Source organism: Eschrichtius robustus, chromosome 6, assembly GCF_028021215.1.
Source record: "Eschrichtius robustus isolate mEscRob2 chromosome 6, mEscRob2.pri, whole genome shotgun sequence".
Taxonomy (NCBI): Eukaryota; Metazoa; Chordata; class Mammalia; order Artiodactyla; family Eschrichtiidae; genus Eschrichtius; species Eschrichtius robustus.
This window is the reverse complement of record NC_090829.1, coordinates 144,002,602-144,014,682: the sequence shown is the minus strand read 5'-3', so window position 1 is coordinate 144,014,682 and position 12,081 is coordinate 144,002,602. Positions and strand designations below refer to the sequence as shown.

Sequence of the window (12,081 nt, the reverse complement as noted above, 5' to 3'; positions counted from 1 at the left end):
TTCAAATATTTTCTCCGGTCCTTTCTCTCTCTCTTCTCCTTCTGGGACCCCTATAATGCGAATGTTGTTGCGTTTAATGTTGTCCCAGAGGTCTCCTAGGCTGTCTTCATTTCTTTTCATTCTTTTTTCTTTATTCTGTTCCACAGCAGTGAATTCCACCATTCTGTCTTCCAGGTCACTTATCCGTCCTTCTGCCTCAGTTATTCTGCTATTGATTCTTTCTAGTGTATTTTTAATTTCAGTTATTGTACTGTTCATCTCTGTTTGTTTGTTTTTTAATTCTTCTAGCTCTTTGTTGAACATTTCTTGCATCTTCTCGATCTTTACCTCCATTCTTTTTCTGAGGTCCTGGATCATCTTCACTATTATTATTCTGAATTCTTTTTCTGGGAGGTTGCCTATCTCCACTTCATTTAGTTGTTTTTCTGGGGTTTTAATCTTGTTCCTTCATCTGGTATGTAGCTCTCTCCCTTTTCATCTTGTCTATCTTTCTGTGAATGTGGTTTTTGTTTCACAGGATGCAGGACTGTAGTTCTTCTTGCTTCTGCTGTCTGCCCTCTGGTGGATGAGGCTATCTAAGAGGCTTGTGTAAGTTTCCTGATGGGAGGGACTGGTGGTGGGTAGAGCTGACTGTTGCTCTGGTGGGCAGAGATCAGTAAAACTTTAATCTGCTTGTCTGTTGTTGGGTGGGCCTGGGTCCCCTCCCTGTTGGTTGTTTGGCCTGAGGTGACCCAACACTGGAGACTACCTGGGCTCTTTGGTGGGGCTAATGGCGGACTCTGGGAGGGCTTACACCAAGGAGTACTTCCCAGAACTTCTGCTGCCAGTGTCCTTGTCCTCACGGGGAGAGAGAGCCACCTCCCGCCTCTGCAGGAGACCCTCCAACACTAGCAGGTAGTTCTGGTTCAGTCTCTATGGGGTTTCTCCTCCTTCCCCTGGGTCCCAATGCACACACTACTTTGTGTAGGGCGTCCAAGAGTGGAGCCTCTGTTTCCCTCAGTCCTGTCGATGTCCTGCAATCAAATCCCACTAGCCTTCAAAGTCTGGTTCTCTAGGAATTTCTCCTCCCGTTGCCGGACCCCCAGGTTCAGAAGCCTGATGTGGGGCTCAGAACCTTCACTCCAGTGGGTGGACTTCTGTGGTATAAGTGTTCTCCATTTTGTGAGTCACCCACCCAGCAGTTATGGGATTTGAGTTTATTGTGATTGCACCCCTCCTACTGTCTCATTGTATCTTCTCCTTTGTCTTTGGATGTGAGGTATCTTTTTTGGTGAGTTCCAGTGTCTTCCTGTCGATGATTGTCCAACAGTTAGTTGTGATTCCAGTGTTCTCGCAACAGGGAGTGAGAGCACGTCCTTCTACTCCGCCATCTTGAACCAATCTCCGGCTCACTTGTCATTCTTAATATGCTTCCCTGTAATGCAGTGTGTCTTTCTGCCAGTTGCTGTGAAAACATTTTAAAATTACTGATTTTCAACAATTTGATCATGCTGTGCCTTGATATGGTTTTCTTTATCTTGCTTGGCATTCATTGAGCTTCTAGGATATATGAGTTTATATTTTTCATCAAATTTACAAAAAAATTTGGCCATTATTTTTTCAAATACTTTTTCTTGCCCCAATATTTCTTCTTCTCCTACTGGTACACTAATTACATGTATGTTAGTCTGCTGACACTGTCTCACAGGTCACTGAGGTTCTGTTCCTTTTTATTTCAGCCCTCTTTCTCTCTATGCCCCAGTTTGGAGAGTTTGTACTGCACTGACTTCAAATAAATCAGCCATTTCTTCTAAAGTATCTAATCTAATTAGAATTTTTCATTTCAGATATTGTCGTTTTCATGCCTAGAATTTCCACCTGGTTCATTTTTAGTTTCCATTTCTCTATTCAGATTTTAAAATGTGTTCCCTTGTTATATTTCTATATTTCTCTTTAAGTAGTTGAACATTTTAATGCAGTAACTGGTCTGTTTCTATTCTCTGTTATTTCCAGTGGTTACAGGTCCTGCTTCTTCACACATCTAGTAACTTTTGAGTTTGTGTTGAACATTATGAATGCTATGTCATGTGTCTGGATTTTGTTGTCTTCCTTAACAAAATGCTGAGTTTCGTTCTGTTAGGCAGTCAATTTACTTACAGATTAACTTGATCTTTTAGGACTTGTTTTAAAGTTTTGCTAGAAGGGGTATAAAGTGGCTTTACTCTAGAACAAGATCAAGCCTACTCTTATGGCATGTTATGGACTGAATCTTTGTGTCCCCCCCCCCCCACATTCATATGTGGAAGCCATAACCCCCAATGTGATGCTATTAGGATGTAGGGACTTTGGGAGGTAATTAGGGTTGGAAGAGGTCATGAGGATGGAGCCCCCATGATGGGATTAGTGCTCTTATAGAAAGAGACAGCAGAGAACTTATCCTTTCTCCACCAGGTGAGCACACATTGAGAAGGCCACCATCTGCAAGCCAGGAAGAGAGCCCTCACCAGAACCCTACCCTGCAGGCACCCTGATAATGAATTTCCAGCCTCCAGAACTGTGAGAAACCAAGGTCGGTTGTTTAACCCACCCACCTGTGGTATTTCGTCGTGGCCACCCAAGCTGACTAAGACATGGCATGGTTGTTCTATGTCCCTACTCAGTGCTTGGACGGCCAACAAGCCTTTCCCCTGGGGCTGGTCAGGACTCATGTGAATCTGGCTGCTGACAGCCCTGTCTCCTTGGTGTGTGTTCCTTCCTGGGAGCTGTTTCTTCCTGGCCTTGTGTGTGTGGCAGCTTAGCATCTGACTAAACCCCAGGGAGCCCCCAGTCCTGTTTCAAGTGCTCCCTCTCCTCTGGCCCCCACCCTGGAAACCCATCACCCCGTGGCCTCTGATTCCAGCCTCTGTCCCTCAGCCCCATGAGCCTCTGATGCTCTGTGGCCAGACTGTGTTTCTAGACAGAAAACCAGGTGGCCTTGGGCCTCCCCACACTGCGTCCCTTTCCGTCCCACACATCCTGTTGCTCAGCATCTGTAAACGGTTATTCCACATAGGTTTAGAGTTACTTATGGCAGGAGGAAGGGTCTGGTACCAGCACCTCCGTAATAATCAGAAGTAGACTGACATGGGTGACATCTCAGGGACCCCCCCCATTTGGCTTCTGTTTCCTGTGAGAACTGATAGGTAACATCACTACAGAGGAGAATTGCAATCCCACTAGGCGCGGGATGGGTCTGAGACTGGGCACTCCTGTGGCAGCACCAGCTAGCACAGCAGGTGGGGTGGGAGGGCCTGGAGACGGTCAACGGATGGGTACACCTGGGGGTGATGAGACAGGGGGGTAGCAGGTGGAGTGGGGACCGTGGGAAGCAGGCTGGAGAAGGAGGGGAGGGGGAGATGCAGACGGTACGGTGCTCACAGAGGGGAAGCCGAGGGGTTAAGGGACTGGAGAGTTTAGGTGTAACAAGGAAGCAGTAGAAGCTTAGACATCCTCAACAGGAAGGACATTCGCATGTCCTCTTTCAGAGGTGGAGTACGGGTTCTGAGTGTGCTCATGGGAGGGGTGGCAGAGTGGAGGAGGGATGGAAGTTCCCAGAGATGAGGAGGAAATAAAAACCTGAGCTCCTGCGGCTTTGGGTGAGATGTCCCTGGAGTGCTGAAACCGCCCAGGATGTCACACATCTTGGTGTGACAAGGGACAAAGCGAGCGTGGTGCTAAACCCTTAACAAGGAGCAGGCTGATGGTCAGCCGATGACGGTGGGGCAGGAGCCTTGAAGGTGGTACAGTCACAGCGGCAACTCTGAGGAGCGTGGTGACACTGGGGCTCAAGGTCAATGTCCAGCCCCCAGCCTGAGCCCACGTGGTGGGAGCACAGCCACCCAGCACAGCTTAGAGGTTGTGCCGTGCATACAGCTCCACGTTCAGGTGGGTGCCACTCATACTGTAGACATCGTATCTATCGTAATGACTTCCCCACACGTGGACGTAACTTGTCTTGAAGAACATGTGCCTTTTTCTAAAAGCACAAAAATACCATGTGGGCAGATGTTGCCCTGGATGGGGGCCTGAGCACCTCCACCTGAGATGCATGCAAGAGGAGCATCTCAGGGAAAATGCAGGCTTCCATTAGGGCCAGAGCAGGTCAGAGACCAAGGGGCTGATAAGCCGTCTCTTTGGCATGGATCAGGCAGTTTCGGTGGGAATCCCGGAAGGGCCAGGAAGGCACAGTGGGAAGTCGGGCCAAGGGGGAGGAAGCAGAGAGGAAAGTGGAGATGAGAATCTGGGGGAAGAGGGAGGACTTGGGGCCCTATGTCTTGGTGATGACTAAGAGTGACAGGGGCGCAGTGGGGAAAGGTGACTTTCTGAAGGTTTGCAAAGACAGAGTCATGGTGGTTACTCAGTGGGGGAATAGGCAGGGGTCTGGAGGGGCTGGAGCTGGATCTGGCAGAAGCCCTGAGCTCTCCAGACCCTGAGGACCCAGGGTTTCAGAGTCCATGCATCTCTGGGTTCCTGGCTGCTCAAGCCGTGCTGGACAGATTGGTGGTTCCTGGAAGTCCCCCAGAGTAGGGAGTTTACGATCCTCTCTTTCCTCCACATCACATCTTTCCTCTTTGTGTGTTGTGTGTCTCATCTCCATTTCTCTTTTCTCTCTTTGGGTCCCATCCACAGAGTCTTTTCCCTGGAGCATCTTATCCTAGGCATAGGCTGGCTTACAGGTGCCATTTTTTAGGAAACACAGACAGTTCCCATGGAAGAAAAAAATGACACACTTCAGGCTTTGCTGAAACGAACTTGTTGCTTCTACACTCATCTGGGGCTGTTCCTTACACCCGGACAGCTTCATCTCCACGAAGGGCAGCCTCCTCCCCAAAACAGAGACAAGGAGGTACAGACAGGGGCTGAGAGAGGGGTCTGCAGCCCTGAAGGAGGGTCTCCTGCCTTCCTCGGAGACCCTCCCATTCCTGGAGGCGGGGTCTTCTCTCTGTCTGCGGCTGGCCCATTTTCCCCAGTAGCCTTGGGCCCAATATTTAAAAATTCCTGTGGTAGCCAAGTACTTTATCAGGAGAAATCCGTGACCTCTCCCTTCCTGGGTGGGACCCTGTGAGTATCCAGCGCCACACGTGCACGTGGCCCGTCTTCCATGTTGGCATCCTGGCACGACCTGGCTCCCTGCCTGGGTCGGGGGAAGCCTGACTGTGCTCGGGGAGCCCGGAGTCCTGCTCTGTCACCACTTGGCCCTTCAGCCAAGCTATCTCAGCTCCTTTTCCTAACAAAGGTTCCAAAGTGTCGGTGCCACAGGGAGAGAGGAGGTTATCTTGCTTGCTGAGCAAACAGAGAGAAGCTTATAAAACAACCCCTCGCAGTGGGGAGTGTGAACTCTTCTGGCGGCCCTGGGTTGCAGCTGAGCATGGACATGGGACCCCGCTGCGCCCGGCTCCTGGCTGTGCTCCTCCTGCTGGGGCTGTGTGCCCTGGTGGGGGCCCAGAAACCTGGTAAGCGAGGGCTCAGGCCCTCGAGGGGCCGTGGGGAGCATGCAGACCAGTGAGCCTGGGGAGGCCTCTAGTGCCCCGAGCGCAGGGAGGCCGTGAGAGGTCCGCGTTTTCTGCCCCTCGGGGTGTCTCTGTGGATGTTAGTTTCCCTCAAAGAGAAAAAGCAGGCGATGAGTCAACTTGAGAAGGGAAGCGGCTGGGAAGGCGCCCTAAGGTTTGGGATGCTAGCCACGCAGCCAGCTCCCGTGTGTGTCCACCCGCTTCCCGCCACTCAGGAAGGGCAGCAGGGGGGCGTTGGAGGGGGCTGAGACCGCCCAGGAGGACCCCCTTCAGGATCAGTGGGATGGCCTCAGGCTCGGGTGGGCGGGCTCCAGGAGGGGCTGGCTGGGAGGCCCACTAAGGGCTCCTAGGGGCCCGGCCTTGTTCACTTTCATCCCGACCTTGGCCTGAGTGCAGCTGTCCACCTTCTTGCCAGAAGGTTTTATTTTTAAACTAAGAAAACACTTTCCAGCCAAGCCCTGTCAGTTCCTCCGAAGGACACTGGCTGCTTCAAATACGAGCAAGATAAGCCGGCCTTTCCCAGGGTGGGAGTGGCACTGATGGGGGCCCCGGATGTGCCCGAGGGCTGGGGGGCGAGCGCGGGGGGCTGGCTGACCCAGGGCCTCTCCGCAGACCCCTGCCAGTGCTCACGCCTGAGCCCCAAGAACAGGGTGAATTGCGGCTTCCCGGGTATCACCAGCGACCAGTGCTTCTCTGCCAGCTGCTGCTTCGACTCCAGCATCCCCAGGGTCCCCTGGTGTTTCAAGCCCCTCCCCAAACAAGGTAACGTCCAGGAGAGCTGGGACCCCCTCCTGTGCCCTGGCTGGCAGCCCAGGACCTGGTTTCTTAGGGCTCCAACACCACCTGGGCCAGCCCCAGGGAAGGGAAAACGTGCCCCGACCCCCATGTCCACACTGGACCCCAAGGGCCAGCCGCCGTTTGCCCTTTTGGGGAGACTTGTGGCAATCCGTTTGACTGTACTTGAAGAAAAAACAACTCTGAGGCCCCTCTTCGCTGTGGCTCCTGAAGAAGCTTCTAAGGGACATTAGCATTAAAATCAGGGCATTATTAACATAACTGCAAACAGACCCCAAATGTTAAGAAATTCACTTAAATCTTCTTGAGTTACCTTTTGAGAGTGAGTTTTGTGCCTGTGCCTATTATCAGTTTAGAAGGTCTGTGTGAGGAGCTGATCCGTGTGTGTAGAACTGAGGACCCTGGCCTCCCGTCCACACCCCCCCGAGGCTGCCGGTCAGAGGCTCCCGGGCTCCGGGGAAAACAGGCCCGATGGCTGGCTGTTGGTTGGCTGGTTGTAGCCAGGGCTCTCCCGGTAGTGGAAGCATCGCTGGGTTTCAATTCTTTGGTCTAATGCTTTACATCCTTAAAGGGTCCCCACAGGAGGTACAGTGGGCCACCCCACTTTACAGAGCAATGTCAAGTCCAGGGAGGTGAGACGATTTTCCCTCCAGACCTTCTGACTTTTGGCATCAGGAGGAAGCGGTGGCCACCTGCTGGCGCCCACTCTTAGTCCAGGGGTGACAGTCTCAGAAGCCCCTCGTGCTACCCCGAGCCTGTGAGCCCAGCAGTGCTCCCCTGGGAGGATGGGATGGATGTGTCCGGTTAGCTAGCTGGCCTAACTGAGTCCCCGTGTTGTCCCCAAATCCGGTGGCGCACGGCAGAGTCAGAGGAGTGTGTCATGGAGGTCTCGGCCCGCAAGGACTGCGGCTACCCGGGCATCAGCCCCCAGGACTGCGCCTCCAGGAAGTGTTGCTTCTCCGACGCCATCCCCCAAGTGCCCTGGTGCTTCTTCCCGCTCTCCGTGCACGGTAATGTCCGGTTCCTGGACAAGCATGATTCTCGAGGGCGGTGGGAGCTGGGGCGGGAGAGGTCCTAGGCTGGACAGGATGACTGATGCCATCCTGGCCAGGCCCCTGGACCCAGTGGGTGACCAGTTCAGGAAAAAGTGTACTCGTGTAGGAAGCCACCTTTACTGTGAACCAGCTCAAAAGGCAATTCCAGAATGTTCTCAACAACGACAGCTTCTTTTTAGTACGTTAAGCCCTCCAGCCTTCCCACTGTGTCTTTTGGATGGTTGTAAAAAGCATCCCTTTCTCAGCCGCCCCCCACCCCCCCAGGTCCCAGCACAGCCAGGTGGTGTCACTATTTTGGATGCTTTGAATGCCACGTGCTGTGCTGGGCATAGTGAGAGGGACCCAGAGGAGTGAAGCAGATGTGTTCTCTTCTCTCGTGGACCCCTCTGTTCTCTCCCGTGACCACGAGTGACAGGTCCTGCCCCAGCGCCAGTCCCAAGAGAGCCCATCTGCCCTCCCCCACCCCTCAGTTACAGTGTGTCCCTGACACTGAGTTTGATAAGAGCAAGGGAAGACCTGGTATTCCAAAAGATGGGAGGAATGCATTGATCCTTCGAGGATGCCTCTTCCCATTTTGAGGAAATCAGTGTGCTCTAAAGAGCATGGCCTCTACTTTCAGAAATTTCCAAGTGATGTTTTGTGTGACCTAAGTGTCTACCTGGAAAATTACCAGTTATCTGGGGAGAATGGACTCCCAGAGGGCATCTGGCCCCAGGGGAGGTGCCCTGCAGGCAGCTCCTTCTCCAGCAGGGACGGCTGGACTAAGGGCTGTAGCCCCGTGAACCCACGGGACCTCCTAGCGCAGGCTCCCTTGGCTATCTGACGCCCTCACCAACCATGTCGCGTTTAAATTTCTAGACTGTCATTATTAAGAGGCAGTGGCTTCAGAGAACCCCTCAGGCTCCTTGGATGTCCTGAAACAACAGAAGAATATGCACCATCTTACGGTTTCAGATTTCATGTTTCCCGAATTCCTGGGTTTTCTTAATCTGCTTTTTATCCTTTTCAATGGCTTCGCATGCAATTTCTTTAAATAAAGAAAACCCTTAAAATCTGCTAAATTTCATTTTGGCTTCATTGACACAGAGGTGGCCATAGCAGTGTGTGTGTGTGTGTGTGTGTGTGTGTGTGTGAGAGAGAGAGAGAGAGAGAGGTTGAGAGTATAAGTATGAGTGTGTGTGTAATTTTAATATTCTTTCATTTGCTAGAAGAGCAAGAATTCATCTAATACGTTCAGGCTACTCTTACAGTGAAAAAGTATTGCATGTAAGGAATTTCAGAATCCATGATCCCTTTATAACTCTCATACTAAATCACTGTATAAAAATTCAAATGATTTTACCTCAAAAATCATACTAAAAATTATATGCTGCTCTTGCAGCAACATATAATTTCAGATTGCAATTACAAAACTGCTTTGCTTTTACAAATGCATCACAGACCACTTGCTTTTGAAATTCGTGCCAGGCACCCAAATACCTCTTCCAAAGGTGAGTCGGGGCTTTTTGTGCCAGATTAGCTCCTATGAGTTCTCCCCTAGGCTTGGGAGCGCACAGCTGCAGCGTCCATCGTGTTGCGATTTGAAAGCTGTTCCAAAGAGGTAGTTGACAGCTTCCATCAAGGCTTTTCTGAAGCTTGTGGGAAAGTCGTTGCGTGAAAGATATTTCAGGCATCTGGGTGAAGGGGTCCTGGCATTCTTCGGCTCAAGGGTGGAAGTGCAGGTGGGTGACCCCAGGCCAGACTTTCTGTGGCCTGTCCCTCCTCCCTAACCCTCCTCCAGCCAGGGGCCTATGGTCACCCTGGAAACCCAGGGCCTCTCCTTCTAGGCGACACTGGCTTTGCATTGAAAGAAGGGAATTTTAAAAAGTGTTTCTTTCAGGAAGGGACTTGGCCTCACATCCCCTCTCGGGACCCCTACTTTGAGAAGGGAGCCCCATACAGTCTTAGGTCACTGTTGCATCTTTATCTTGCTAGTAACACACACATAAGCTCCATGAAACAACAGCTCTTGCTGGAACACGGGGTCTGAAACACTCGAGACAAGTGGCCGGTGGAGACAGGCGCGGCCTTAGTGAATTGATTCCTCACCGGGAGCCGTGTCCTCACGTGCGGTTCGCCTGTTCCGACTCAGCCCCGCCCTCCGCCCCCGCCGAGCCAAGGCCGGCCCTGGTATTGGCACATTGGGGAAAGGGTCTTTGACACATGAATTCTTCGTACCCACACCCCCGGGCTGGGAATTGGGTTGTGCTGCTCCCAGAGCGGCCCCGGCTGTCTTGGATGTGGGGTCTGGTGGAAGCTTTTGGTCTCAGGCCTCCTGTTCCAGGGCTGCAGGTGTGGGAGCCCTGGCTCTTTCTCAGGAGTCCTCGCGCACGACCCCGATCCCACCTCCTCTCGTACATTCTCTCCGACGCATTGACGCCCTCATTTCCCAGCCGGCTCCTGATGGCCCTTCCGATAACTGAGCACAGACTTTTAGATTTTGAAGCAATTTCAGTGGCGTTCCCCGGGCGGGGATCCGTAGGCCATTTAAATCTGTTTGACGTTATTTCGATAACTCCTCTTGCCCCAGCGCCATTGATTACAGAGAACGGCGTGGCCGCCCCGAGTGGTTCAGATCATCCCCGTCCCCCGTCTGTAGGTGGCCCATGGGGAGTGTCCTTGTTGCCTCCGGAGCAGCAGCTGGTGACATCCGACCCCCCTCCGTCAGACAACCGACCTTTCTTCCTCCCCCCTCCATCCCCTCCTCTGCTGGGCCTAGGCCCTCCAGGGGCACCCATAGCCCCGCTGGGCTCAGCTGGGACATAGCTGATGGTGGCGAAGGGCAGGCTGGGTGCAGAGGGTCTGGCAGGGGGAGGGGACGGCAGCTCCGCCCCTCACTCCCACTGTCCTGGTCCCCCGGCTCTGGGGCTTCACCCAGGTCCTTGCCCGGCTGCTTCAGGTAATGAAGGTGCTTTGAGAGGCAGTCACAGGAGAGGGGATGGGCCAGGTCTTTGGGGCGGACACAACAGGAGACATCACAGTGCTCGTGTGTGACCTTGGGGAGGTTCTCCACATCTCCTGAGATGTGGTTAGAACAGTGTCGGGCACGTGGCGAGGGCTTCATGACGATTAGTGCCAGTTATTGTTATATTCACACATACTGACCCCGATGGTCCAGGCCCTATTAAGTGGGGGGACAGATGGGATCTCCTTACCTCAGTGCCCGACCATCAGCCCCTCCGAGGTCGCCCCTGCTGATGCAGGAAGGCTAATCCCTGCCAGGTCCCCTCCCCGGGGGTCCTGCTGTGGCCCTGGCTAATGCCATGGTCCTAGTGGACAGCGTACCCACAGCAGGCTGGGCCCCAACTGCTGGCCCTCCTGGGAACACCCTGGGAGTTGGCCTGGCCAGCAGCGTTCCCGTGAAATGAGGAGAAGCTTCATCTTCTCTCTCGCTACACTTGGTGGGGACCCCGGAAGGGATGCTGAGCCTTGGCACCCCACAGCCTTGAGAAAGTGGCTGAAGCATAGTGTCCTCTGCAATCCCCAAGGCCACCGCTTCAGGGTCACACACACAGAGTGCAGCGTGTTTCTGGGGTTTGCACACCTAAGCATCACCTGGGTGGTGAGCAGTGCCCCTTCCCCTGGCTGGTGGCCTGTCCTGCTACAGTGAGGTGACACTGTGCCTCCCAGCCAGGCTGGCTCGGGGTGGCGCCCTCATGGACCACCGCTCTCCCCTGCCCGGTGTCCCAGTGCCCCTCCCCACTGGTCAAGCCCTCCCCTTCAACCTCCTGGGCCCTTCCCTTTCCACAGCCTCTGTCCCTTCCCCAGGGTTTGTCTGCCTCTGTGTGAACAGTTGTGGGAGGTTCCAGGACATGCTGCGAGCTTCCTGGGCTTCCCTGCGGCCCAGACGGGTGGGGACCAGAGGAGCCGCCTCACTCCACAGCCCCTGGGGGCCGGATCCCCGCTCCAGCCCAGCCAGGCCTCCCTGGCAGCTCAGACACACGCCCAGGTGTCAGGCACCTGGGCTGATATTGTTCTGGGGCTGAGGGGCAGGGTTTCCAGAAGAACCCGTGGGTGGCAACTTCTGTATTTATTTCCTGGGATCCAAAGAGAGCTCAGCACTTAATGAAGACTTGACCTTAATTTAACACAGTCAGAAACGCGGCTTCAAGGAAGGAAGGCCCGTCCTGTGTCCTGTTCGTCTCAGGACACAGGTTTAACGAACGGAAGGTGTTTCCCCATGAAGAACTTTCAGGCCCAGGATGCTCGCAGGGCTGTCTGTCCTCCGGTGCCCTCTGCTGGCCACCCTGGGGACTGACGCACCCGCCTTCACCAGGGGGCAGGGATTTGTCTGACAATAGGTAGCGTCCTCATGTCCAGAGATTGGCCTCAATAACTATTGTAAAAGGGGAAAGGGGGGAGCGGGAGGAATTGGGAGATGGGAATTGACATATATACACTATTGATACTATGTATAAAATAGATAACTAATGAGAACCTGCTGTATAGCACAGGAAACTACTCAGTGCTCTGTGGGGACCTAAATGGGAAGGAAATCCAAAAAAGAGGGGATATATGCATACGTAGAGCTGATTCACTTTGCTGTACAGTAGAAACTAACACAACATTGTAAAGCAACTGTACTCCAATAAAAAATTTTTTTAAAAAAGATTGTAAGTTGCTAAACTTATAAAGTTGGATCAGGCTGAATTTACTGATGTGGG

General features: G+C 53.1%; 1 protein-coding gene across 1 annotated transcript; it reads left to right on the top strand.

The window, feature by feature from the left end:
• The first annotated feature begins 5,386 nt into the window (after positions 1 to 5,386).
• On the top strand, positions 5,387 to 7,401 carry TFF2 (trefoil factor 2). Its single transcript, XM_068545707.1, has 3 exons — positions 5,387 to 5,471; positions 6,141 to 6,290; positions 7,187 to 7,401. The coding sequence occupies exons 1-3, from the start codon at positions 5,387 to 5,389 to the stop codon at positions 7,399 to 7,401; spliced, it is 450 nt and encodes a 149-aa protein (XP_068401808.1).
• The last annotated feature ends 4,680 nt before the right edge of the window (positions 7,402 to 12,081 follow it).

What these genes read in the sequence shown, in the direction of transcription:
- TFF2 (XM_068545707.1), top strand. Translation starts at nt 5,387, where the DNA reads ATGGACATGGGACCCCGCTGCGCCCGGCTCCTGGCTGTGCTCCTCCTG. An exon ending in GGTGGGGGCCCAGAAACCTG is followed by an intron (nt 5,472 to 6,140) that starts GTAAGCGAGGGC and finishes GCCTCTCCGCAG; the next exon opens with ACCCCTGCCAGTGCTCACGC. An exon ending in CAAGCCCCTCCCCAAACAAG is followed by an intron (nt 6,291 to 7,186) that starts GTAACGTCCAGG and finishes GGCGCACGGCAG; the next exon opens with AGTCAGAGGAGTGTGTCATG.